The sequence below is a fragment of the Lactuca saligna genome, chromosome 3, assembly GCF_052625555.1.
Source record: "Lactuca saligna cultivar CGN05327 chromosome 3, ASM5262555v1, whole genome shotgun sequence".
In the NCBI taxonomy this organism is placed as follows: Eukaryota; Viridiplantae; Streptophyta; class Magnoliopsida; order Asterales; family Asteraceae; genus Lactuca; species Lactuca saligna.
The window spans coordinates 104018629-104043917 of record NC_136419.1 but is presented as its reverse complement, the minus strand read 5'-3'; the positions used below and the strand labels follow the sequence as shown (position 1 = coordinate 104043917).

The 25289-nt window shown below is 34.6% G+C and overlaps 2 protein-coding genes across 2 annotated transcripts; both read left to right on the top strand.

Annotated features, from left to right (window-relative positions):
* Positions 1-7168: 7168 nt before the first annotated feature.
* On the top strand, positions 7169-10600 carry LOC145037089 (receptor-like protein EIX1). The gene has a single exon (XM_078985659.1). It carries the CDS (start codon positions 7225-7227, stop codon positions 10417-10419), a length of 3195 nt encoding a protein of 1064 aa, XP_078841785.1. The 5' UTR covers positions 7169-7224; the 3' UTR covers positions 10420-10600.
* A 6990-nt stretch (positions 10601-17590) lies between these two features.
* LOC145035848 (receptor-like protein EIX2) lies at positions 17591-18583 on the top strand. The gene has a single exon (XM_078984353.1). The coding sequence runs from the start codon at positions 17591-17593 to the stop codon at positions 18581-18583; it is 993 nt and encodes a 330-aa protein (XP_078840479.1).
* Positions 18584-25289: the final 6706 nt, after the last annotated feature.

Here is a 25289-nt window from a genome sequence, read left to right as displayed (position 1 = left end):
AACAGGACACCTTTTGATTTCTGGTGCTTTCCCGATTGCAGCACCAAAAAAGTGTTCATGAATTCTAGTATAAGAGCTGGTAAACATTTGATGGTAGTGCTTACACACCCATTTCTTTGACCCCCCTGCGTTTTTACTCCCTGATACACCAACTATGTCCACTTCCTGCAACAGGGCTTATCAACCTTGGAAGCCTCAACATTTTGAGGAGCTTCAACACTTTCTGCAATACCTAGAACTCCATCTTCCCCATCTTCATTATTAGAATCAGTCAAGGTAACATCAACACTTTCTGGAACGGGATTATCTTTACCAAATACCATTTTTCCAACAAAGAAATTGGTTTCGGTGTTTGAAGGTGTAGAAGAATACCGTGAATATGAAATAGACTAATAGAATTTCCTAATTGATTTTGATTCCCCATACCTCATGATCATCATTCTTTTTTTTGGGTTCCCCAATTCTGGAACCAACGTTTCAGCTGCCCGATGTTGTTGTTTTTTTTTTTAATTTTCAATTTTTCCCGAACGTTCCTGAAATTGATGATTCGGCGTTCCTGTAATTGGTGGTGTGATGGATTCAGTAGGTTGAAATCGCGATCCTTAGTGTAATCCAATCGACAATTCAAGCGATTAGGGTCGGTCGAATTTGCGTTTGGGTCGCGATCTAGGAAACGATTGGATCGCAATTGGTCCCGTTTTTGGACCGTACGATCTGGAACGAAAAACATAAGGGGGCAAGCGATCCTAGTAACTATGGACCAGATCGCACTATGACAATAATATTTTTTTTTAATCCATTAATTTAATTAGGGTTTTCCCTAACTCATGTCGAGCATACCCTTCATATATTTTTGTCCAACAAAGTGATACAATGCCATCGGGTGGAACATTTCTCACGGCATCACACGAAATTACCTTTCAGTTGGAGGGACCCAAAGAGAAAAATAATAGATCGATACAAAATTGTGCATTTATTTCCATTTCTAAATGACTGTTGCAGGTGGGGAAGAATCCAGTGTGACGTTGTCACTGGAAATGTGGAAAGCCTTCATCTTAGAGGAAGCTCGGAAGATGAATTTCTTCTTCAAAATTTCTACTTAGTTGGAAATGAGGTGAGCTCTTCTTTGGCAGATTTGAGGTATTTAAAGTACTTGGATATGAGTAGGAATGTTTTTAAAGGAAGTAGGATCCCTAAGTTCATTGGATCATTGAAACAGCTGACCTATCTCAATCTCTCTCATACTGGTTTTGAAGGTATTGTTCCTCATCATATTGGAAATCTTTCAAATTTAGAAGTTCTTGACCTCAGTTCAAACTATGAGTTGATGGCAAATGATATGACATGGACTTTTAGCCACCTTTCGTCACTTAAGCATCTCGACTTGAGTTTCTTGAAACTTTCTGGAGCTAAGCATAGGGATATGGTGCTTTACATGCCTTTTTTAAAAACGTTATGTTTGCATGCATCTAACCTTTACTTGTCTGATCTTGATCATTCTCTTAATTCTAGTAAAATACTTCCCAACATCAAACACCTGGAACTTGGATCCTTTGTCAATTTCCAAGTTCCACTCCCTCGCTTTTTAAAAAACATGACATCAGTAACTATTATGCGCAACCTCATAGAGCTTGATCTTTCTGAGAACATGTTCAAGCAGATTGAACATGTTGGAATATGGAGACAATGTCAACTAAAAAAATTGAGTGTGTCATTCAATCATTTTATATTAGAAATGATTGACTTGCTAAAAAATGCATCGGAATGCTCCGGATATTCTTTGAAGAGGTTGAGTTTAGATTATAGTTTGTATGGTAGAATTCCGGAATCACTTGGTAGATTGGACAACTTAAGAGAATTAGATTTATCGAGTTGTGGATAGATAGGCCCAATCCCCAAATCTGTAACAAGGCTAAGATTTTTAGAAGTGTTAGATCTATCTCATAACAAGTTAACCGGTCCAATTCCAGAATCTCTAGGAAGACTTGTTTCATTACAAGCCATTTTGCTAACTTCAAATAGATTAAATGGGACTATTCCAGTGTCAATTTCACAACTTCCAAAACTTCATTCTCTAGATGTATCTAACAATTTTCTAGATGGATTAGTTTCTGAAGCTCATTTTGCTAACCTTTCAATGTTGAAGCACTTGGATACTTCTTCTAACACTGGGTTAACTTTCAACGTTTCACACGGGTGGATACCTCCATTCCAATTGGTTATATTCAGTTCTTGCAATATAGGAAGCAAATTCCTACAATGGCTTCGGAATCAAAGGACGCTTATTAAGTTGGTGTTGTCCAATGCAACAATTTCGTGACCCCTGCCCTCATGGATGCACAAGATGCACATCAAGTTCTTAGATCCCTCTCAAAACAAACTCATCGGTCCTTTGACAAACCTTCCTAATGGGGGGAAAGTTCAAGTGTCTGGATATGCATTTTACCCGAGATTATTTCTCCAAGATAACTTTTTCAATGGGTCGATTCCAAGGTCATTGTGTAGATGGAAAGATTTGGTCATTCTTGATCTTTCCAAAAATAGGTTAACTGGAAAAATTCCCAAGTGTCTTGTGAATCTGCAAAAGTTGGAGGGCATGAGATTTAGCTTAAATAAGTTGTCTGGTGTCATCCCCGGATCTATAGCTCTTTTTTCTTCATCATTGTTTGGGTTAAAATTGAATGACAATAAGTTTACTGGTAAACTTCCAAGAGAATTGGGGGATTTACCAGGTTTAACTATCTTAGATTTGGGTGATAATGAATTCTTTGGGCATATACCGGAATGGATTGGAGAAAAACTTCAAGATTTGATGGTTTTAAGGTTGCGTGGGAATAACTTCATGGGTTGAATTCCTCGACCTGTGTGTGATATTTTAGAACTTCATGTTTTGGATATTTCATACAACAACTTAACCGGAACCATCCCCCGGTGTCTAGGAAGTTTGCATGGAATGGTATCAAATATTTGTGGCAAGATTGGTGGTAGTGACGATTTTGAAGAGAAATATTTGAATCAAGTCCTGAAAGGTGTTGATCTTGTATACACAACAAGTTGGCAAATAGTTTTTAATATGGATCTCTCAAGCAATAAACTTATCGGAGGGATACCAATCGAGCTAACTGCTATTTTTATGTTGATGGGTCTCAATTTATCTAATAATCACCTAAGTGGGCGTATTCTGGAAAGCATTGGAAACATGATGTAATTAGAATATTTGGACTTCTCAAAAAATAATTTGACCGGGATAATCCCTCCAAGCATGGCAACTTTAAACTTTTTGAGCCACTTGAATTTGTCACACAACAACTTTTTTGGACAAATTCCAAAAGAAAATCAATTACCCTTGATGATCCATCAATATATGTTGGGAACAGAGATTTATGTGGAGCTCCATTGCCAAAGAATTGCTCAAGCCATGAAGATCCAACAACGGGTGAGTAGCAAGATGAAACACCTGATGGGCTGATGAAGGTGTGGTTTTACCTAGACATAATATCTGGTTTTGCAACAGGGTTTTGGGGTGTTATTGGAGTTTTATTGTTCAAGAAGCAGTAGAGAAAGAAGCCTTTCATGTTTGCTGAGGAAACCATGGATAAGATATACGTTGCAGTTGTGGTAAGAGTTGCCAAGATGAAGAGAGGAAGAGAAGCCTTATAGATAATCTAAAATGAAAATAATTATGAATATATGTTATAAGTATTTTACTATTTAATACTACTACCGTGGTTATTTGTACTACTATTTGGATGCTATATTTGTATAAAGGGTTGTTTAAAAATATCTACTTTGAAATTTTTGTTTAATTTGATATTTATATAAAGATCAAGTTCCAATATTAGATTAATATGGAATTTAATTCTATTGTTATTCACAAAACCAAGAGTGGTATATTTCAACTTGAAATACCCTCCTCTCTGACATTCAGTTTGATATTTATACAAGATCAAGTTAGATTTGCTTAGGTTAGTGTGAATCTGTAATGGTATTAGTCTCGGTTGTAGCTTTTGTTCTACTGTGAACACTTGGGACACTTGAAATTTAATCATGAGGTCACTTTGTTTATTTGTTTGAAAAAACTCATCTTTTGGTTCTTCTTTTTATGCTATGTTTTCTTGATTCTTTTCCATTTTTAACATTGTATTCTATCTTCTTTGTTACTTGATATTTGTATGCATTTGGAAATTTGTATCCAGCTATAAATGGTCCTTTTAAAGATAATCGCGTACCATTGGTCATTGGTAGCAATTAATAGGTCTTGTTACAATAGGCTTAGGTTATTTTGTTTAGAGTATCTATTGTGTTATTGTATGCATAAATGTGGGTCAATCAAATTTACTTATTTATAAAAAGTGATTAATATATATTATTGAATTACATATAATTAAAAAAATATCATCTTAATTAATTACAACGGTAATTTAGTCAATTAATATATATTCAATAAAGCAAAATTGCATATTTTTAAGGGATCATAGATTCTATTAATTTTTAAAAACCGATTTTACGAATTATAATTCTTTTAGTTCGGACATTCTGACAAAATATGTTTATGAGTACGTTCAATAATAAAAATATTCTTAGAACCATAAATAATAAAAAATTTCTTGAACCTATTTCTTGATCATGAATTTAAAAACTTCTTGTAGAATAACAAATTCTTGAATAATCAATTGAAAAATAAAAACAAAAAATACATTATTTCTTATAGAATACAAGTAACAATTGTTAAGAATTATATTTATTGTTAAAGAATAAAACTAAAAAGAACTTTCAAAACGGGAAAGAAAGCATCAAAATCTAACAACTACTAATACATTCTAAAAGAATAATGTGGTCCATTTCAATTTTGTGGTCCGTTCTTCAAACATCAACTTCTGTGATTCCAATAGAATTGGAATTCGTAATTCCATTCCAACATAATTGATATTCATGATTCCATTCCAATGGAATTGGAATCTTACTAATATCATCCATTGAATCATCTACATAAACATACTTGATACCTTTTCAGAATTCAACATTATCAAGATCCTACACTGTCCACATAAATGAAGTGTTAAATTAGGAAAAAAAAAAAAAAAAAAAAAAAAAAAAAAAAAAAAAAAAAAAAAACCATAAATTGAAATATGAATCAATTTATAAAATGCAGCAAAAAAATTGGTCAAGAACAAACTGTACCTTTTAGAGCAATTGACATGTTCAAAACCCATAACTTTATGATAAAGTTCAAGCTTTTAAACCAAATTTGCCTCTTTTATCATCATACAAAAGACTCCATTAAAAAATAATTTTTTTTGATTTTGACATTAATGCCCTCATCAAGTCATCATCTTTATCATTGATTTCACACAAGAAAACCAAACAATGGCCAAACAGCCACACAAGATCCTGAGAAACAACCAAGCATCTCATTAAGATGGAGAGCACGTGACATCTGATATGAATTCAAACGTAGAACCAGCACAGAAATAAGAATAAATACTAATTTGGTGTGCAAACAACCTTGAAATAGGATGTTAGAGCTCACAGGAATCCAGAAGACAGTTTTACTCACAGATGCGATCAAATAGGATGTTAGTTGAACAAAAAAGAAAAAAACCAAACAAACCTAAAAACTCATCTAAACCTATCGATTAAACTTCATTGATTTATAGTAAATCAATCAAAATAAGAAAGAAGATTAGAGAAACCTGTGATTATACAGCCAACAACAACCCTTTGTTTCTTCTTCTGCTTGCCCATTGATTTCACAACCTCAATCCAAACACCCATCTGATTTCGGTTCTTCTTCCCTGCCTCCACCGAACCACCTTCCTACCTCCGTTTCTTTCAAATCAACCTAAACAAGAACAACTAGAGACTACTAGAACAAAAAAAAGGAAAAGAGAAGAGAAAAGAGAAAAGATGAAATATCTTACCGTCTTCTGTCAATCGATTCTTCTCCCCCTTGATTTGTGATCACTGGTGACGAAGCAAATGAACCAAGGAGGAGTCCTCTGGAGATCGATTGACAATCCCTTATTACATGCGATTTCTTGTCTGTCGACCGCCACAACCGTTGTTGTTTTTAGGGCTGCCGACGATGGGAGAACGAACACAAAGAGTCACCGAGCCAAAACACCCCTTTAATTCGTCATTGTGGTTTTAAAAAGAGGTGGAAAAAACCTAGGTAGCTAAGTCAATAGTTACCATAATTATAGGCTATTATTTGTGGAAACTAATTATCAAATTACCGATTTACCCTTACTTATTTATTTAATTATTTATTTTTATTTTAAATTTTGATTGGCCTACATTTATGAATACAATAACACAATACTTATTTTAAATACACCTAGCTCTGTTACAATATGCATAAACAGCCAAATATCAAGAATGCCTTTAGTTACTCTACTTCACCTCCGTCATTTTTGTTGCCATATGGCATAATATATAAATATAAACATCAGGTGTTGTTCTCCTAATCTGCTTCCTTCCTAATGTAAAATAAAGAGTGATTTGATTGATCTTGTAGATAATTCAAATTTTGTACTAGAAAAAATATGGGGTTGCAACATATATTGAATTCATCATAAGCCAAAAAAACGATCCTCATGTTGTTATGTTCTCGGTACAATCTATTTCAATGCCTGGATATGATGAAATCAGGCGCTCAAACCCTCTATGAAGATCTGTAGTGGGATTTTGGTGGGCCATATTCTGTGCAACTTTGAAGTTGATTCGATTCTAAGATTGGTTGATTTCACCTTTGATAATCATAATCAAAGTATAAGCATTTAAAAGGATTAATTCAATTATGTTAAACCTGGACCAGATCGCAATATAACAATAAATTTCCTTGAAATTGATTAATTTAGGGTTTCCGTAATAACTGGAGCATATTCTTCATATACTTTTGTCAAACAAATGATCAATCAATGATACAATCCCATTGGGTGGAACATTTCTCACGGCATCCTATCAAATTGCCCTTTCAGTTGATGGGACCCTTCGAGAAAAATTAAGAGTACGTCCATACAAAATTGTCTATTTATTTCAATTTTGGAAGTCTTCCACGACTTGTGAGTTGACTACCAAGTCTTCCATGATAATAGCTTTTTCTCATTTCTGGCTTTATAAAATCAACTACTTTCTTACTCATCAGAATGCATTAGCTCATCATAACAATCCATCTTTTCACTTCCTTTTTTTTTCAAAACTAAAAAAAAAATCGGGTTTATAATGGGGAATGAATGGGGTTTGGGTCTCCATATTATTTTCCTAAGTATTTTCTTGAGTGCAACCACGTATACTTGTTTGGGTGTTAGAAATAAAAGTGCAGTTTGCTCTGAGCGAGAGCGACTTGCTCTTCTGAAGTTCAAAGAGAGTGTCCAAGATGACTTTGGAATGTTGTCATCATGGGTTGGCAATGATTGTTGTAGGTGGGGAAGAATCAAGTGTGACAGTGTCACAGGAAATGTGGAGAGCCTTCATCTCAGAGGAGACTCGGAAGCTGAATTTCTTTTTAAAAAGTTCTACTTAATTGGCAATGAGGTGAGCTCTTCTTTGGCAGAATTGAGGCATCTCAAATACTTGGATATGAGTTGGAATATTTTTCAAGGAAAGATTCCCAAGTTCATTGGGTCACTGAAACAGCTGACTTATCTCAATCTTTCTAATGCTCATTTCCAAGGTATGATTCCTCATCATATTGGAAACCTTTCTAAATTAGAAGTTCTTGATCTCAGTTCAAACCAAGAGCTAATGGTAGATGATATGGCATGGACTTCTGGTCTTTCGTCACTGAAGCATCTAGACTTGAGTTTCTTGAATCTTATTCAAGCAAAGCATGCAGATATGGTGCTTTACATGATTCCTTCCTTAAAAGAGTTAAGTTTGCAAGCATGTCAACTTTACTTTTCTGATCTTGGTCAATCACTTAATTCGAGTAGAATGCTTCCCAACATCGAACACCTGGATCTTGCCCACAATTATTTCAAAGGTCCACTCCCTGACGTTTTTCAAAATATGACATCCCTAGCATCCCTAGATCTTTCAGGATTTGATTTTAGTTTGGCATGGAGCTTTGCAGACTTGCTAAACATGATCCCATCTTTATCAGAGCTGTATTTGAGAAATTGTGGGCTTCATAATACGCATCTATCTTCCCATCATCTCAATTTCAGTACACTTTCTAACATCCAACACCTGGATCTTAGTGGTAATTGGATTGGAGGCATATTTCCATCTGATTTAACAAATATGAGTTCCCTAAGAGTCCTTGACCTTTGGGGAAACATGTTGAATTCATCAGTACCCATTATGCCTAACCTCCTAGAGCTTGATCTTTCTTATAACAAGTTTAAGCAGATTGAGCATGTTCGAATTTGGGGACAGTGTTACTTGAAAAAATTGAGTGTTGCATTTAATCCTTTTGATGCGCAAGTGATCGAGTCACAAAAAAACATATCAGAATGCCCTGATTATGCTATGGAGATGTTAAATTTATTTAATAGTTTGCATGGTATAATTCCGGAATCACTTGGTAGATCGGCCAATTTAAGAGAATTAGATCTATCGTTCTGCAGATTGAAAGGTCCAATCCCCGAATGTGTAACAAGGCTAAGATTTTTAGAAGTGTTAGATCTTTCTCATAACCAATTAACCGGACCTATTCCGACATTCCTTGGGAGACTTTCCAATCTTCATCTTTCTTTTAATCGATTGAATGGTCCAATTCCAGAATCTCTAGGAAGACATTTTTCATTACAAGCCATTTCATTGTCTTCAAATAGGTTAAATCGGACTATTCCGGTGTCGGTTTCACAACTTCCAAAACTCCATTCTCTCGATATCTCTTACAATTTTCTAGAAGGAGTAGTTTCTGAAGCCCATTTTGCTAATATTTCGATGTTAAAGTACTTGGATATATCTTCTAACAACGGGTTAACTTTCAAAGTTTCACACGGGTGGATACCTCCATTCCAATTGGTTAGTTTTAGTTCTTGCAATATAGGAAGCAAATTCCCGCAGTGGCTTCAGAATCAAAGGATGCTTGTGGAGTTGACCTTGTCAAATGCTTCGATTTCAGGACCTCTGCCCACATGGTTGCGCAAGATGCCCTTCAAGTTCTTAGATCTCTCTCAAAACAAACTCATCGGTCCTTTGACAAACCTTCCTAGTGCGGGGAAATTTGATGTGTCTGGAAGTGGATTTTACCCGGGATTATTTCTGCAAGATAACCTTTTTAATGGGTCGATTCCAAGGTCATTGTGCCAAAGGACAGATTTACACCTTCTTGATCTTTCCAAAAATAGGTTAACTGGAAAAATTCCCAAGTGTCTTGCAAATCTGCAAAAGTTGGAGGGCATGAAATTGAGCTCAAATAAGTTGTCTGGTGTCATTGCAAAATCCATAGTTCTTTTTTCTTCATCGTTGCTTGGGTTAAAACTGAATGACAATATGTTTAGTGGTGAACTTCCTGAAGAATGGGGGAATTTAAAAGGTTTAATGGTCTTAGATTTTGGTGATAATAATTTTTTTGGGAAAATACCCAAACAAATTGGAGAAAAACTTCCGCAATTGATGGTTTTAAGGTTGCGTGGAAATAACTTCATCGGTGTAATTCCTCCATTTGTGTGCAATATTTCAGAACTTCAAATTTTGGATGTTGCATTCAACAACTTAACAGTAACAATCCCTCGTTGTCTAGGAGGGTTGAGTGCCATGGTATATAGTAACCTAAAATGGAGTCTTACCTCTCTGGATGCTGGGTACGAGAATGTGAATCAAGTCCTGAAAGGTGTTGATCGTGAATATACAAAAAGTTGGCAAATAATGTTCAACATGGATCTTTCAAGCAATAAACTTGTCGGAGGGATACCAGTCGAGCTAACTGCTCTTTCAATGTTGATGGGTCTCAATTTGTCTAATAATCATCTTAGTGGGCGTATTCCGTACAACATTGGAAACATGATGAAATTAGAATCTCTGGACTTCTCAAAAAATGAGTTGATTGGGATAATCCCTCCAAGCATGGCAACTTTAACCTTTTTGAGCTGGTTGAATCTATCACACAACAACTTGTTTGGACAAATTCCAACAGGAAATCAATTACAAACCCTTGATGATCCATCAATATATGTTGGGAACAAAGATCTATGTGGAGCTCCATTGCCAAAGAATTGCTCAAGTCATGAAGATCCAACAATGGACAAGATGAAAAATGAGGCAACTGATGGACCTATGAAGGTATGGTTTTACGTGGACATAATGTGTGGTTTTGCAACAGGGTTTTGGGGTGTTATTGGAGTTTTGTTGTTCAAGAAGCAGTGGAGACAAAAGCTTTTCATGATTGCAGAGGAAACCATTGACAAGATATATGTGGCAGTTGTTGTAAGAGTTGCCAAGATGAGGAGGGGAAGAGAAGCCTTATAGATAATCTGCAATGCAAGTAATTCTTGAGTATATATTATAAGTGATGATTTTACTTTATGTTTCTAGTATTGTGCTTATTTAGACTACTATTTGGATTTTATATTTGTAAGCTATTTGCATCATGGGTTGTTTAAAGTGTCTAATATGAAATTTTTGTTGGATTTGGTATTAATATAAGATCAACTTCCTCTATCAAATCATTATGGAATTTAATTTTGTTGTAATTCACAAAACCAATGAGTGGTATATTGAAATTAGTCATATTGTTTCCTTTTTTATCTTTCCCTGTCACCGCCTCCATCTTAGGGATTGATTGATTTGTGGCCTTATTTAACTTATTCCTTTGCTACTTATTGTGATTGTATGTTTTTGCCTATTGAATAATACAGAGAGCTTTACAGAGATTTATGTAATATTGTCTCTCTGATTACCTTTTCTTCATGGTATCAGAGTAGGCCGTTCAAAACTAAGATCCTCACCCAAAAACCCTAATGGCCGGAGAAGGAGGGTTGAAAAACAATGATCAAATCGATCCGAACTCACCACTCTATCTCCATCCGTCAGATTTTCCAAGACAAATGCAGGTCAATGAAGGGCTGACAGACAACAATTTCAACGACTGGGTGCAAGAAATGACAAATCTCTTGTATGCCAAGAACAAAATTGGGTTCGTCGATGGATCTATCGAGAAACCAGAAAGCACCGATAAAGATTACATGGCATGGATGCGGTGCGATGCTATGGTCAAGGGGTGGCTCACAACTGCAATGGAAAAGGAAATACGTGCGAGCGTGAAATACGCACATACAGCAGCCGAGATCTGGAAGGATTTGAACGAACGTTTTGGAAAAGAAAGTGCACCGAGGGCCTATGAATTGAAGCAGATTCTCAATGCAACTCGACAAGATGGAGTCACAGTTTCGGCTTATTTTACGAGGCTGAGAAGAATCTGGGATGAAATAAACACTGTCCTACCCACCCCACGTTGTACATGTAATGGTTGCAAGTGTGAGGTGGGAAATAAGTTGGTTGAATTAAGGGAGAAAGAGCGCCTGTATGAGTTTCTTCTGGGTCTTGATAGCGACTTTGCTATCATCCGTACACAAATACTAGCAATGAAGCCTACACCAAGTTTGAGTAATTCTTATCACATGGTGGCTGAAGATGAACATCAAAGAAACGTGACAACCGGGAAGAAGATAACCACAGAAATGGCCGCCTTACAGGTCAACAGAAAAGAAAGTCGGCCACAGAAGAAATCGTGGCAGAAAAACGAAAAAAGGGGCTTAACGAACAAAACAGAAAACTGCACACATTGTGGAAAAGGTGGGCATAGTCGGGAAGGATGTTTTGAGCGAATCGGGTATCCCGATTGGTGGCCTGGAAAGACAAAGAAAGAAAATTTCAAACCAAAAGCAGCTTTCGCCGATTCCATACCCAGCCCTGTTCCTGGACTGAGTAATGAACAATATGGTATGTTCTTGAAATTTTTTAGTGACTGCAAGGAGCGAAACCCGGAACAGCAGACTCCTCAGGCCAACATGGCAGGTACGTTTGATGATAATTGGGGTGTCATAGACTCGGGTGCAACCGAGTACATGATCTGTCAAAGGGAGGTGCTCGGAAACATCACCACAAATGAAAATGAAACTCCCGTCACTGTTGCCAACGGGATAAATGTTCCCGTAAAAGGGAACAGTGAGGTTTTTCTTAAAGGAGGAATAAAAATAAACGGGGCCTTATTTATCCCAAACTTTAAATGTAACCTTTTATCAGTTAGACGTCTAACAAGAGATTTGCATTGTGCAATCACCTTCTTTCCTGATTTCTTTGTAATGCAGGGATTGAGAACGAGGAGCTTGATTGGAACGGGTAATTGCATTAATGGTCTCTATCGAATAAAAGTTTTAAAAGGAGAAAGGAAGGCAATGGCAGTAACATCCAACACATGTTACAAGAGACTTGGGCACTCCTCAAATGTAAAATTGTCTCATGTGAACTTTTTTAGAAACGTCAAGTTTGATTCCGAAAATAATGTTTGTGACTCATGTAATAGAGCAAAATTTGCAAAACTACCTTTTCCAAAGAGTTCCATAAAGACAATTGACTGTTTTGATATGATACACTGTGACATATGGGGAGGTTATAGGACACCATCATTGTCACGTGCAAATTATTTTCTTACCTTGGTTGATGATTACAGTAGATCCATTTGGGTATACTTGATTAAATAGAAAAGTGAGGCCAGCACGTGTTTAATAAGTTTTCATAACATGGTTAAGAGGCAATTCGGAAAGAAAATCAAACGTTTTAGGTGTGATAATGGAGGTAAGTTTACATCTAATCAGATGAGAGTTTTCTATGAAAAACAAGGCATTATTTTAGAGACCACGTGTCCTCACACCCCACAACAAAATGGAGTTGTGGAACGGAAGCATAGGCATCTTCTTGAAATGGCTCGGGCTATTCGGTTTGAGGCAAATCTTCCCATAAAATTTTGGGGAGAATGTATTTTGACGGCTGCATACATTATTAATCACATTCCATCTAAAACCTTAAACAACAAAACGCCCTACGAGGTTCTATTGGGAAAACACCCACAATATGATCACATGAGGGTGTTCGGTTGTCTCACTTACCATTGGAACAGCGACACGAAGGGGGACAAGTTTGAACCAAGAGGACGACGAGGGGTCTTCCTTGGATATCCTTATGGCACAAAGGGGTACCGAATTTATGATCTTGAACAAAAGAAAATAGTTATTTCTAGGCATGTGAAGTTTGTAGAAGAGTTTTTTCCCTTCTCAGGAGATAATCTAAACAGTCAGATTGACCGCCATGAGACCTCCAAGACTAGTGAACATGAAGAGAATGGAAAAGAATTTGAAGATTGGTTGAAAAAGGGAGACACACCTGATTGGTCGAAAGAGGGAGATACACCCACTGATGAGCAACCTTACGTGCATGAAGATTTATCTACTCAAAATAACGACTTGGGCCTACAAGATGATGAGAACCTGCATGAAAATGATATACATGAAAATACTCATGCTATCAGCGACGATGACCCTCCTAGACATCACGAAAATACAAGTGAGTTCCAGGCACCAGTGGAGCCCACTCGACCCACAAGGATTCGGTCACAACCATCACATTTGAAGGACTATGCAGTGAAGCTTCCACCTTCGATAGACCATGCAAACCCGTCTCACGATCAAGCCTCCTCCACGGTACATCCCTTAGCTCATTATATTTCATATAAAAATTTCAGTGCTAATCACTTGGCGTTTCTTTCTGCCATCGACTCTCACGATGAGCCAAAGAATTTTCAACAAGCTTCACAGGATGTTAGATGGCAAGACGCCATGAAGAAAGAGATAAGAGCATTGCAACAAAACGGTATGTGGACCCTTGAAGAGCTACCTGAAGGAAAGAAGGCCATTGATTCCAAATGGGTTTATAAAATCAAATACAAACCAAATGGTGATGTCGAAAGATACAAGGCACGACTCGTTGCAAAAGGGTTCACCCAACAAGAAGGGGTGGATTATCACGACACGTTCGCTCCGGTTGCAAAATTGGCAACTATCAGGACACTGTTGACCTTGGCTGTAAAAAGAGACTGGATCACACACTAGCTCGATGTTAACAACGCATTTCTACATGGGGATCTTGAAGAAGAAGTGTACATGAAGATTCCTCAAGGCTTCACAAGTGAAAAAGAAACTCGTGTTTGTCGCCTACGAAAGTCCATTTACGGACTCAAACAAGCCTCTCGAAATTGGTATCACAAGTTCACAAAGGCCTTGGATGAAATGGGCTACACGCAATCTATCGTAGATCCTTCATTGTTCATATATAAAACTGACATAGTTCATGTGGCAGCTCTTATATATGTCGATGACGTTATCATTGTCGGTAACAACATGAGTAAAATACAAGCAACCAAAACTGAATTAAATCGTCGATTCACCATTAAAGACCTTGGTAGCTTGAAATACTTTCTTGGCATCGAGGTGGTTCGAACAAAAGACGGCATTGTACTCAGCCAAAGAAAATACACATTGGACATACTTCGAGATATGGGTGTGGAAGGATGCAAACCTAGCGCTTTTCCTATGGAACAAGGCCTAAAATTAGACAAAAGTGATGCTGAGTAACGAGTAGACGCGGGTCAGTATCGGCGCCTTATTGGTCGTCTGTTGTACTTACAGGCCACACGACCCGATATTGCATACTCCGTTAACTTGTTAAGTCAATTCGTGGCTGACCCAAGACAGCCCCATCTCGATGTTGCACTTCGTGTTGTGCGTTACCTCAAGACCACCTTGGGGCAAGGGATTTTGTTACCAAAAGAAGGTGGTACTCAGCTCATCACATATTGTGATTCAGATTGGATAGGTTGCCCGTTTACGAGATGCTCTAGGACTGGCTATCTCCTTATGCTTGGTGGAGCTCCGGTCTCTTGGAAATCGAAGAAACAGTCTGTCGTCTCTCGGTCCTCGGCAGAAGCGGAATATCGTGCCATGGCTACAACAGTTAATGAAGTTCTATGGTTTAGGTGGCTTCTTACTGAACTGGATGCTCCTCAAGACGGACCTACAATTGTGTTATGTGATAATAACGCTGCTCGTCACATAGCCAACAACCCCGTTTTCCATGAACGGACCAAACACGTAGAAATGGATTGTTATTTCGTACGGGAACGGGTCGAGTCCAAGGAAATTTCACCTACTTACATCAAGTCTCACCTGCAAATAGTTGATTTACTTACAAAAGCTCTTGGAGGACAACAACTCAGTTTTTTGCTTAACAAGTTGGGCATTACTAATCTCCATGCTCCAACTTGAGAGGGAGTATTGAAATTAGTCATATTGTTTCCTTTTTTATCTTTCCCTGTCACCGCCTCCATCTTAGGGATGGATTGATTTGTGGCCGTATTTAACTTATTCCTTTGCTATTTATTGTAATTGTATGTTTTTGCCTATTGAATAATACAGAGAGCTTTACAGAGATTTATGTAATATTGTCTCTCTGATTACCTTTTCTTCATGGTAGGATTTCAACTTGAAATATCTTCCTCTCTCACCCTTAACCTTTTTTCGATATGGTATTTAACTATCAATATATACAAGATCAAGTTGTTAGATTATATTAGGTTATGGTTTTTTCTTGATTGATGTTTTATTGTTTTGGTTCTATTCGTGAGAATTGGGTTGCTTTTCCGAACACCTAAAATCTAATCATGAGGTCAATATATTTATTTGTATGAAAATACTCATCTTTTGCTTCTCTTCTTTTAATCTTTTTTTTTCTTGTTTTTTTCCATTATTTTTATCGTTATATCTTTTTTCTTTGTAATCAACCTTTGGTACTTGTTATTTGTATAAATTTGGATGTAACTTGTATCAAGCTCTATGCGGTCATTTTGTAGATATTGGCTGATAAGTTTCACTTCCTGAGGTAAACAATGAAACAGGAGAATGCTTTCCACACAATAACTGACAAAGGAAATGGTTTTGTTTATATCGTCTATGTTTGTTGTTTGGTTTCAAGATTCGTTCTTCATACAACTGAATATTCATTCTTCGGTTACTTTTTTTTGCATTCCAGTCCATTCTTCCCTGATTCCATCATACAAACACTATATCTTACTCCTCATTTTTAATTTTCTGGAAAAACCATCATAATGGTTAACAAATGCCAAAAATTTTGAAGTGTTACAATATATTCAGTGGTGCTGGTTTTATCGTCTTTTTTTTTTTTTAAAAAAAAAAAGAAATCTTTTTTTTATCAATTATAGCTATGTAGTTTTAAATCACATTGCTATAAATTGTAGCACTTTATTAAAAAACAACGTAATGGTTTCCCATTTATGCAGAATTTTTTAAAGTGTTTCAATGTATGCAGTATTACAGGTTTTGTTGTATTTTTTTTTGAAAAAAAATCAATTTTCACCAGTTATAGCAATGTAGTTTCATAGCACATTATAAAAAACAATATAATGGTTTCCAGTATATGCAGTAGTACAGGTTCTTTTTCTGAAAAAAAAAAAAAAAAAAAAAAAATCAATTTTTACCAACTATAGCAATGTATATTGAAAGCACTTTGCTATAAAATATAACATTTTATAATTAAAAAAAAAAAAGTGATTTACGTCTGTTTTGATGAAAAAAAAATTATATTTTTTGAATTATACTTTGTTCATTCCTTTGCGAAATGTATAAGTTATGTAAATTTATTTACACATTACTATAATTTGCATCTATTGTAAATTACTCCTTACCTGTTATGCATACAAATGAATTTTACCTCACGTCGATACAAATCTCATAGGCCTGATTTGCAAAGCAAAGACACCAAGAAAATCAATCACACTCACATACACACTATTCTATGTGTTGACCTGCATGTGTGTTATTCGGGAAAAAAAAATTAAAATCAAGTATTAGATCTATCTCATAACCAGTTAAACGGTCCAATTCCAGAATCTCTAGGAAGACTTGTTTCATTACAATCCATTTTGCTGACTTCAAATAGATTAAATGGGACTATTCCGGTGTCAATTTCACAACTTCCAAAACTCCAATGTCTTGATATCTCTAACAATTTTCTAGAATGAGTAATTTCTAAAGCCCATTTTTCTAACACCAGGTTTGCTTTCAAAGTTTCACACGGGTGGATACCTCCATTCCAATTGGTTAGTTTTAGTTCTTGCAATATAGGAAGTGAATCCCCGTAGTGGCTTCCGAATCAAAGGATGCTTGTGGAGTTGACCTTGTCAAATGCTTCGATTTCAGGACCTCTGCCCACATGGTTGCGCAAGATGCCCTTCAAGTTCTTAGATCTCTCTCAAAACAAACTCATCGGTCCTTTGACAAACCTTCCTAATATTGGGAAATTTGATGTGTTTGGATATGGATTTTACCCAGGATTATTTCTGCAAGATAACCTTTTTAATGGGTCGATTCCAAGGTCATTGTGCCGAAGGACAGATTTATTCCTTCTGGATCTTTCCAAAAATAGGTTAACTGGAAAAATTCATAAGAGTCTTGCGAATCTGCAAATGTTGCAGGGCATGAAATTTAGCTCAAATAAGTAGTTTGGTGTCATTCCAAAATCCATAGTTCTTTTTTCTTCATCGTTGCTTGGGTTAAAACTGAATGACAACATGTTTAGAGGTGAACTTCGTGGAGAATGGGGGAATTTAAAAGGCCTAATGGTCTTAGATTTTGGTGATAATAATTTTTTTGGGAATATACCAGAAAGGATCAGAGAAAAACTTCCATATTTGATGGTTTTAAGGTTACGCGGAAATAACTTCACTGGTGGAATTCCTCGATCTGTGTGCAATGTTTCAGAACTTCAAATTTTGGATGTTGCATTCAAAAACTTAACAGGAATCATCCCTAATTGTCTAGGACGGTTGAGTGCCATGGTATACCGTAGCCTAGATGGGAGTCTTACCTTTGTGGATGCTGAGTATGAGAATGTGAATCAAGTCGTGAAAGGTGTTGATCGCGAATATACAACAGCATGGCAAATAATGTTCAACATGGATCATTCAAGCAATAATCTTGTCGAAGGGATTCCGGTCGAGCTAACTGCGCTTTCTATGTTGATGGGTCTCAAATTGTATAATAATCATCTAAGTGGGCTCATTCCCGAAAGCATTGGAAACATGACGAAATTAGAATCTTTGGACTTCTCAAAAAATGAGTTGACCGGGATAATCCCTCCAAGCATGGCCTCTTTAAACTTTTTGAGCCGCTTGAATTTGTCACACAACAACTTGTTTGGAGAAATTCCAACAGGAAATCAATTGCAGACCCTTGATGATATGTCAATATATATTGGCAACAAAGATCTATGTGGAGCTCCATTGCCAAAGAATTACTCAATTGGTTTCCTCAGGAAATCAATTGCAGACCCAACAACGCATGAGAAGAAAGATGAAACGCCTGATGGGCCGACGAAGGTATGGTTGTACCTAGATATAATATTTGGTTTTGCAATAGGGTTTTCGGGTGTTATTGGCGTTTTGTTGTTCAAGAAGCAGTGGAGAAACAAGCTTTTCATGTTTTCTGAGGAAACCATGAACAAGTTATATGTTGTTGTTATGGTAAGAGTTGCCAAGATTAAGAGAGGAAGAGAAGCCTTATAGATAATGTAAAATGCAAATAATTATGAATATATGTTATAAGTATTACTATTTGGATTCTATATTTGTATAAAGGGTTGTTTAAAAGTATGTATTTTGGAATTTTTGTTTGATTTGATATTTATATAAGATCAAGTTCCTATATCAGATTAATATGGAATTTAATTCCCTTGTAATTCACAAAATCAATTTAAACTTGAAATACCCTCCTCTCCGACATTCAATTTGATATTTATACAAGAACAAGTTGTTTTATTAGATTAGGTTAGTTTGAATCTGTAATGATATTGGTCTCTGTTGCCATTTTGCTTCTACTTTGAACACTTGGGACACCTGAAATTTAATCATGAGGTCACTTTGTTTATTTGTATGAAAAAACTCATATTTTGGTTCTTCTTCTTTTTATGCTCTGGTTTTTTTGTTTCTTTCCATTTTTATCATTGTATTCTTTCTTCTTTGTTACTTGCTATTTGTATGCATTTGGAAATTTGTATCAAGCTATATATGGTCTTTTCGAAAATAATCACATATGTTGGAAGCAATTAATAGGTCTTGTTACAATTTGCATAAACAGCCAAATATCAAGAATGACTATAGTTGCTCTACTTCATCTCTATCATTTTTGTTGTTATATGGCATCTACTCTAATTAATGAAGACTTTTTTTTCCACATGTCATAGTATCATTTAATTTGTCAAATGTCATTTTGTGGTTATTTTGAATTAATTTTTTTCCACGTGTCATTTTATGAGATTTTCTAATTTATTAAATTCCAAATAATATTTTAATGTAATAATTACAACAAATGTAGTAATAAATTGATATTAATTTCATTAATGAACTTACCTTTTAATTTTAAAATTCTCAAATTAAAGCTTATTAGTTTCTTTTGTTTATTTATTTAAATTTGTTTAAATTTAAAAGATAAAAAAACATTTCAATTATATTAATTCATTATTTTTTTCTTATTTTCTTATAAATTCAAAGTTGTCAAATATTTTGACTTTTATATCTAATTTTTTTTAATTTAACCCATGTAAATACATGGGTCTTACAACTAGTAATATATATATATATATATATATATATATATATATATATATATATATATATATATATATATATATATATATATATATATATATATATATATATAAACATTAAGAGTTTGTTCTCCTAATCTGCTTCCTTCCACTACTATAAAAAAAGGGCATTACCGATGGCAAAAACTATCCGTAATCCGTCACTAATGGGCTTTACCGACGGAATTGTAACAGACCAAAATACGTTGGTATATTCTTGTTGCTAATTTTTTGTAACGGATACAACAAATTTTAGCAACAGACATTTCCGTTGGTAAATAGTAACAGATTACCAACAGAACGAGGTTTCAACAGGTTACCAACGGAATATACGACTATTTTTGTGACGGATTTCCGCTGCTAAGCCGTTGTTAAATATAAATTTATTTCTCATAAGATAATTACATAAAAATCCACATTCTTCTATATTAAATGCACATAAATATAATACAAAAACACAAAGCTCCGAAAAATCTAATAGAAACATTTTTAAACATATATAAATAATAGGTAATTCTAAACAACTCCTATGCGGAAAATGTAATAAGAAACACTAAACTCAGAAAAATCTAATAGAAACTTTTTTAAACTTAAATAATAAGTAATTATAAATCACTCCTAGATAAGCTTCCGTTCCTGCCTTGTCGGAAAATGGATGCCCAAAGTCCCTAGTTGAGTCAAATTCTCCATGTTCTCCATTTCTTCCAATTTTGCTTGAAGTTCATTGTTCATCTCCTTGATTTTCTCGTGAACAACAGCATCATCTTCATCCCCCAAATGCTTCATAACCTATAACTTCCCGTTCAACTCTTCAATTTCCCTTTCTAACTCAAGTTGTTTCTTCAAAGCCTCCTCTATCTCTCTCTACAATTTGCAATTCAATTCAATATCCACCTACCAAAACTTGCTATAAAAATATACACTACGTATAAGAATTTCTTACACATTTAGCTTTTTCTCTACAATCAATAAAAGCCATTTGCAGAGAGTTGCTTTCCACGTCATTTTGTGCATACAAAAAGGATATCAATTACAAAATATGATTTTAATGTAAAAGTTTCAAAGCATTAATAATTTAATATAATACTAAACATTTAAGAATTGATGATTTTACCAAATAAACAACAACATAAAAGTAATTTTTTCACCTGAACCACGTTTTGACCTACAAAAATCAAAATAAATAAAGCCATTTTAAGCACATTTGATTTTTAATGAAGTAAATATTATATACATTATTACATTAGAGAACTTAGTGAATATATAAATATACCTTCAAACGCAATTCATGTTTTACTGCTTGGCATTGTTCCTCTTCAGGCTCTTTACAAGATGTGTCTAAGCATATAACAAGGTATAAAATTACAAATAGTCAACTAACGCCATATGTAACATTCCGTTTGAAGTAAAAAAAAAAATACATATAAATAAATAAAATAGGTCCCCGATATGTAAATTATATTTTATCGAAGCCCTAAATCCATAATAATTTAGTAAAAAATTGGCTTTGGGAGTTAAATGTCATAACTTTTGAATATTGGGGGTTAAGTGTAATTTATGGATTGGTTTGTAAAAATTTTTAGAAGTCAGGGGTGTTTGGTAAATATTGGACTTAAGTTGAAAAAGATTTTATGGACAACGACTAAAATTGGAAAAAAGGGAATTAAGTTTGAATGAGAACACGAAAAGTAATGAGAACCACTGCCCTCCTCCTTTGTTTTCTTTGATACCAAACCCTAACCCAAAGCCATATGTAACATTCTGTTTGAAGTAAAATATATATATATATATATATATATATATATATATATATATATATATATTAAATAAATAAAATATTTAAGTAAATAATTAACCCTAAACCCCGATATGTAAATTATATTTTATTGAAGCCCTAAATCCATAATAATTCAGCAAAGAAATTGGTTTTGAGAGTTAAATGTCATAACTTTTGAATATTGGGGTTAAGTGTAATTTTCGGATTGGTTTGTAAAGATTTTTAGAAGTCAGGGGGTGTTTGGTAAATATTGGACTTAAGTTGAAAAAGAACTTGTGGAGAGCGACCGAAATTGGAAAAAAGGGAATTAAGTCTGAATGAGAACACGGGAATGAGACCCTCTGCCCTCCTCCTTTGTTTTCTAAATCAATTTTATACAGATACGTATTACAAGGCTCTTGATGATTTAAAAGGAAAATAAAGGAAGATACTTAAACTAAAAAAACTAAACTTTATTATTATAACATTGTACTTTAAATAATTAAGTTATTAGATTACAACTTAGTAGATTTACCTTCATATGTTTTTTGTTTTTGTTTTGTATTAACATTTTACTTTAAACAATTGTAGTATATATATATATATTATATCATCTTTTTTTTCCTATTCCAAATCAACATTCAAAACAACAAAAAATTGACAACAAATGGATTAGTTGTGGATTATTGCTATAAATTATGTAAGTATTATTGTTGAACTTCAAACAATGGTTTACATATTTCACTTTTTATCATTGATTTTTTTAACATATAAAAAAGAAGTTGTTTGATGTGTTTTTTGTTTAATTATAATCTGGATATTGTATTTGTATTTTTTTTGTTTTCTTTTTCTTTTTTTTTGTAAATATATATATTGAAGTGATAAAGTTAATAGATATGATGGATTAAGTAACGGCTTGGATTGTTATATGCTGTAATGTTGACTATTTTTTTTAGTTAACTAATTGTCGGATTATAATAATCATAAAATTTGTAATAGTAAAATAATAATATATTTGATTAGATTGCAAGGTCTCAAACTCTGTCAATCCACTTAAAGTGATTTTCGATGCGTTAAATTCATTTAATCAAATTTTTTAATTAAGTTTCTTTTTTGTTTTCATAATCATATTGTTTATTTGTCTTTACTTTTTTTAGTTAAAATTTTCATATATAATAGGTAGATTAGTGATTTTATATAAGGGGATTCATGAAACTATATGTAAATACATACGCTTAATATATTTGGGTATGTAATATCATTATAAATTAATATTTCAATAACTAATCTATAAATAATATAATTAGTTTATTATGATTGTATTATTGAATGATAACTATCATATTCTTGAAAATATTTGATAATATTCATTTTATTATGTCATTTTTAGAAAAACACTTAAAGTGATTTTCGATGCATTCAATTCATTTAATCTAATTTTTTTATTTAAGTATTTTTGTTTTTAAAATAAGATTGTTTATTTGTTTTTACTTTTTTGAGTTCAAATTTCATATATAATTGATAGATTAGTGATTTTATATTAAGATGGTTCATGAAACTATATGTAATTACGTACGCTTAATGTATTTTGGGTAACTAATATCATTATAAATTAATAGTTCAATAACTAATTTATTAATAATAAAATTATTTTATTATGGTTGTATTAATGAATAATAACTATAATATTTTTAGAAATATTTGACAATATTCATTTTATTATGCCATTTTTAGAAGGAAAAAAAAAGTATAACCAATTTTGTTTTCTTTTAAATACAACTTTACCATTAATTATTGATTTTATTTTATTTGTTTAGCATACTAAACCTGGTAAACATATCAAAAATGTTTAACCAACATAAGGCACATCATAGATTCATAGTGGACTTTTATGGGATCAACAACGGGTTGTTTAGGATAAATTTTACATATACATTAAACAATACACATATTTTTACATATACATTCAACAGTTTCACATAAGCCTTCCTTATTGTTGCTTTATTGAAGGTTTCATACAATTTCATACCTTAAACAAATATCGTGGCTAGAAGTAGAAGGAGATATTGATTTTGATTTCTACCAGGGAACTACAGAGTTTATGTTTTCGTCTACATTCAATAGTTTCACATATATACATCAATTTTACATATAGATTCAACAATACATACAATCATTAACATATCAACATACATACAACACACATTCAGAAGTGAAAAAGAAAACTAAGTGCTAGCCGGAAAAACATAGTTGCAATCGGTAGTGATGAGGTGTCCTTCCCGGAACCTTAAAAACAGAAAAAAAAAAATTAAAAAAAATTAAAAAACAATTATGATTGTGCCCGTAACCGATGGTCAGAAAAGAAGAGAAAGAGAAATGGGCACAGAAAATGAATGCGGCTGGTGGTAGCAGGTCATAACCGAAGGTGACAGTCGGCAAGCGGAGGTGGCAATCGGCAACGGCGGTGGCAGTCGGCGAGGGAGGTTAATCGGTGGTGGCAGTCGACGATCTGAGTAGGGTGGAGAGCAGTGGCGTCAGTGGAAGTTACAGTGATGTCACAAATCGTCGCCGAAGAGAACCATCGTCTGGTACGAGGAAGTTGAACAAAAGGGGTAACCCTTTAGCGGCACCCTAGAGGGTATTAGCGGCGACAAAATGCACCTTTTATGGAGATTAGTGACCGTTGGATTGTGTAAGAATCGTATGACCAAGATTTCGTTCAATATGGGTCACACGGATGGACACCAATAGCGACGACATTTCACCGCTAAAATTGTCGTCGCTATTGCTTTCCCGCGAATTTTATCCATTTTGCTCGGTTGGGGAGCGGAGGTACCCTCGAGCGGTGGCTGGGCAGTGATCTTTGTGGTAGCGGGGGGGAAACAACCCCGACCAGCCGGCCTGTACTGCTAAAGAAAAAGGCTTCCACAGGAACGAACCCTATCTGTTGGATCATGTTTCAAACCAATGGCTAAGATTGAAATTGGCGCGTCTCCGACGGATCTCCGGCCATACCTTTAGCGACGACATTGTCTTTTAGCGGCGACACCAAGCGTGGCTTGTTTGGTGTCGTTGCTAACGCCTAGTTCCTGAGTTGAAACAGAGAAAAATAAAAGAAGAGAAAAGAAAGTAAAGAGAGCAAAGAAGAGAAATGAAATGAATATAAATTTCTCTTTTGTGTTCCCGAGTTGGAGAAAAGTAGAAGCAAAATTTAAGATTTAGTTCTTTCTCTCTAAATCATTCCAAACCGGAAGGAAAGTTAGGAGGGAAAATGATTCTTCCGATTTCCCTCGTTTAATGAAACTCGGGAACACCAAATTCTTTTAATTTCTTCTCACTTTCACCATCTTTTTTCTCATTAAGTTGAACACGGGAACGGGGTGTAAATGTTTTGTCGTTGCTAAAAGCGGCATCCATAATACTCTGTTTTCTTGTGGTGATTAGAATATTTAATGGATACCAGAAGAACCTCACTCTAATACCATTACAAACACACAGAAAATTGACAACATCAACAATTTTTTTTATTCTAAGAATCAGTTGGTTTGAATGATACTTACAACACAAAAGTCACAGCAACTCTCAATCACTCAAGATTACAACAAATCCTAACTACAACACTCAAACTATCCTACTCTCATTCTAAACTAAGAACACAAGATATTCAGACTCAAGATAAAACTATGATATTCTTTAGAGAATGGAGACATGAGTATGTGCGAGTAAAATGCGTGTTATGAGCACACAACACACACACACATACAAACATTATCTACACCAGACCATAATCCGGATCCAGGTCCAACCTGCGTGCATAATAAGTTTGAGAGAAGTGAGCCGCAGTTCACATCTTTCTCACCTGGACAAGAAT

Coding starts and splice junctions, on each gene's coding strand:
- LOC145037089 (XM_078985659.1), top strand. CDS start 7,225: ATGGGGAATGAATGGGGTTTGGGTCTCCATATTATTTTCCTAAGTATT.
- LOC145035848 (XM_078984353.1), top strand. CDS start 17,591: ATGTTTAGAGGTGAACTTCGTGGAGAATGGGGGAATTTAAAAGGCCTA.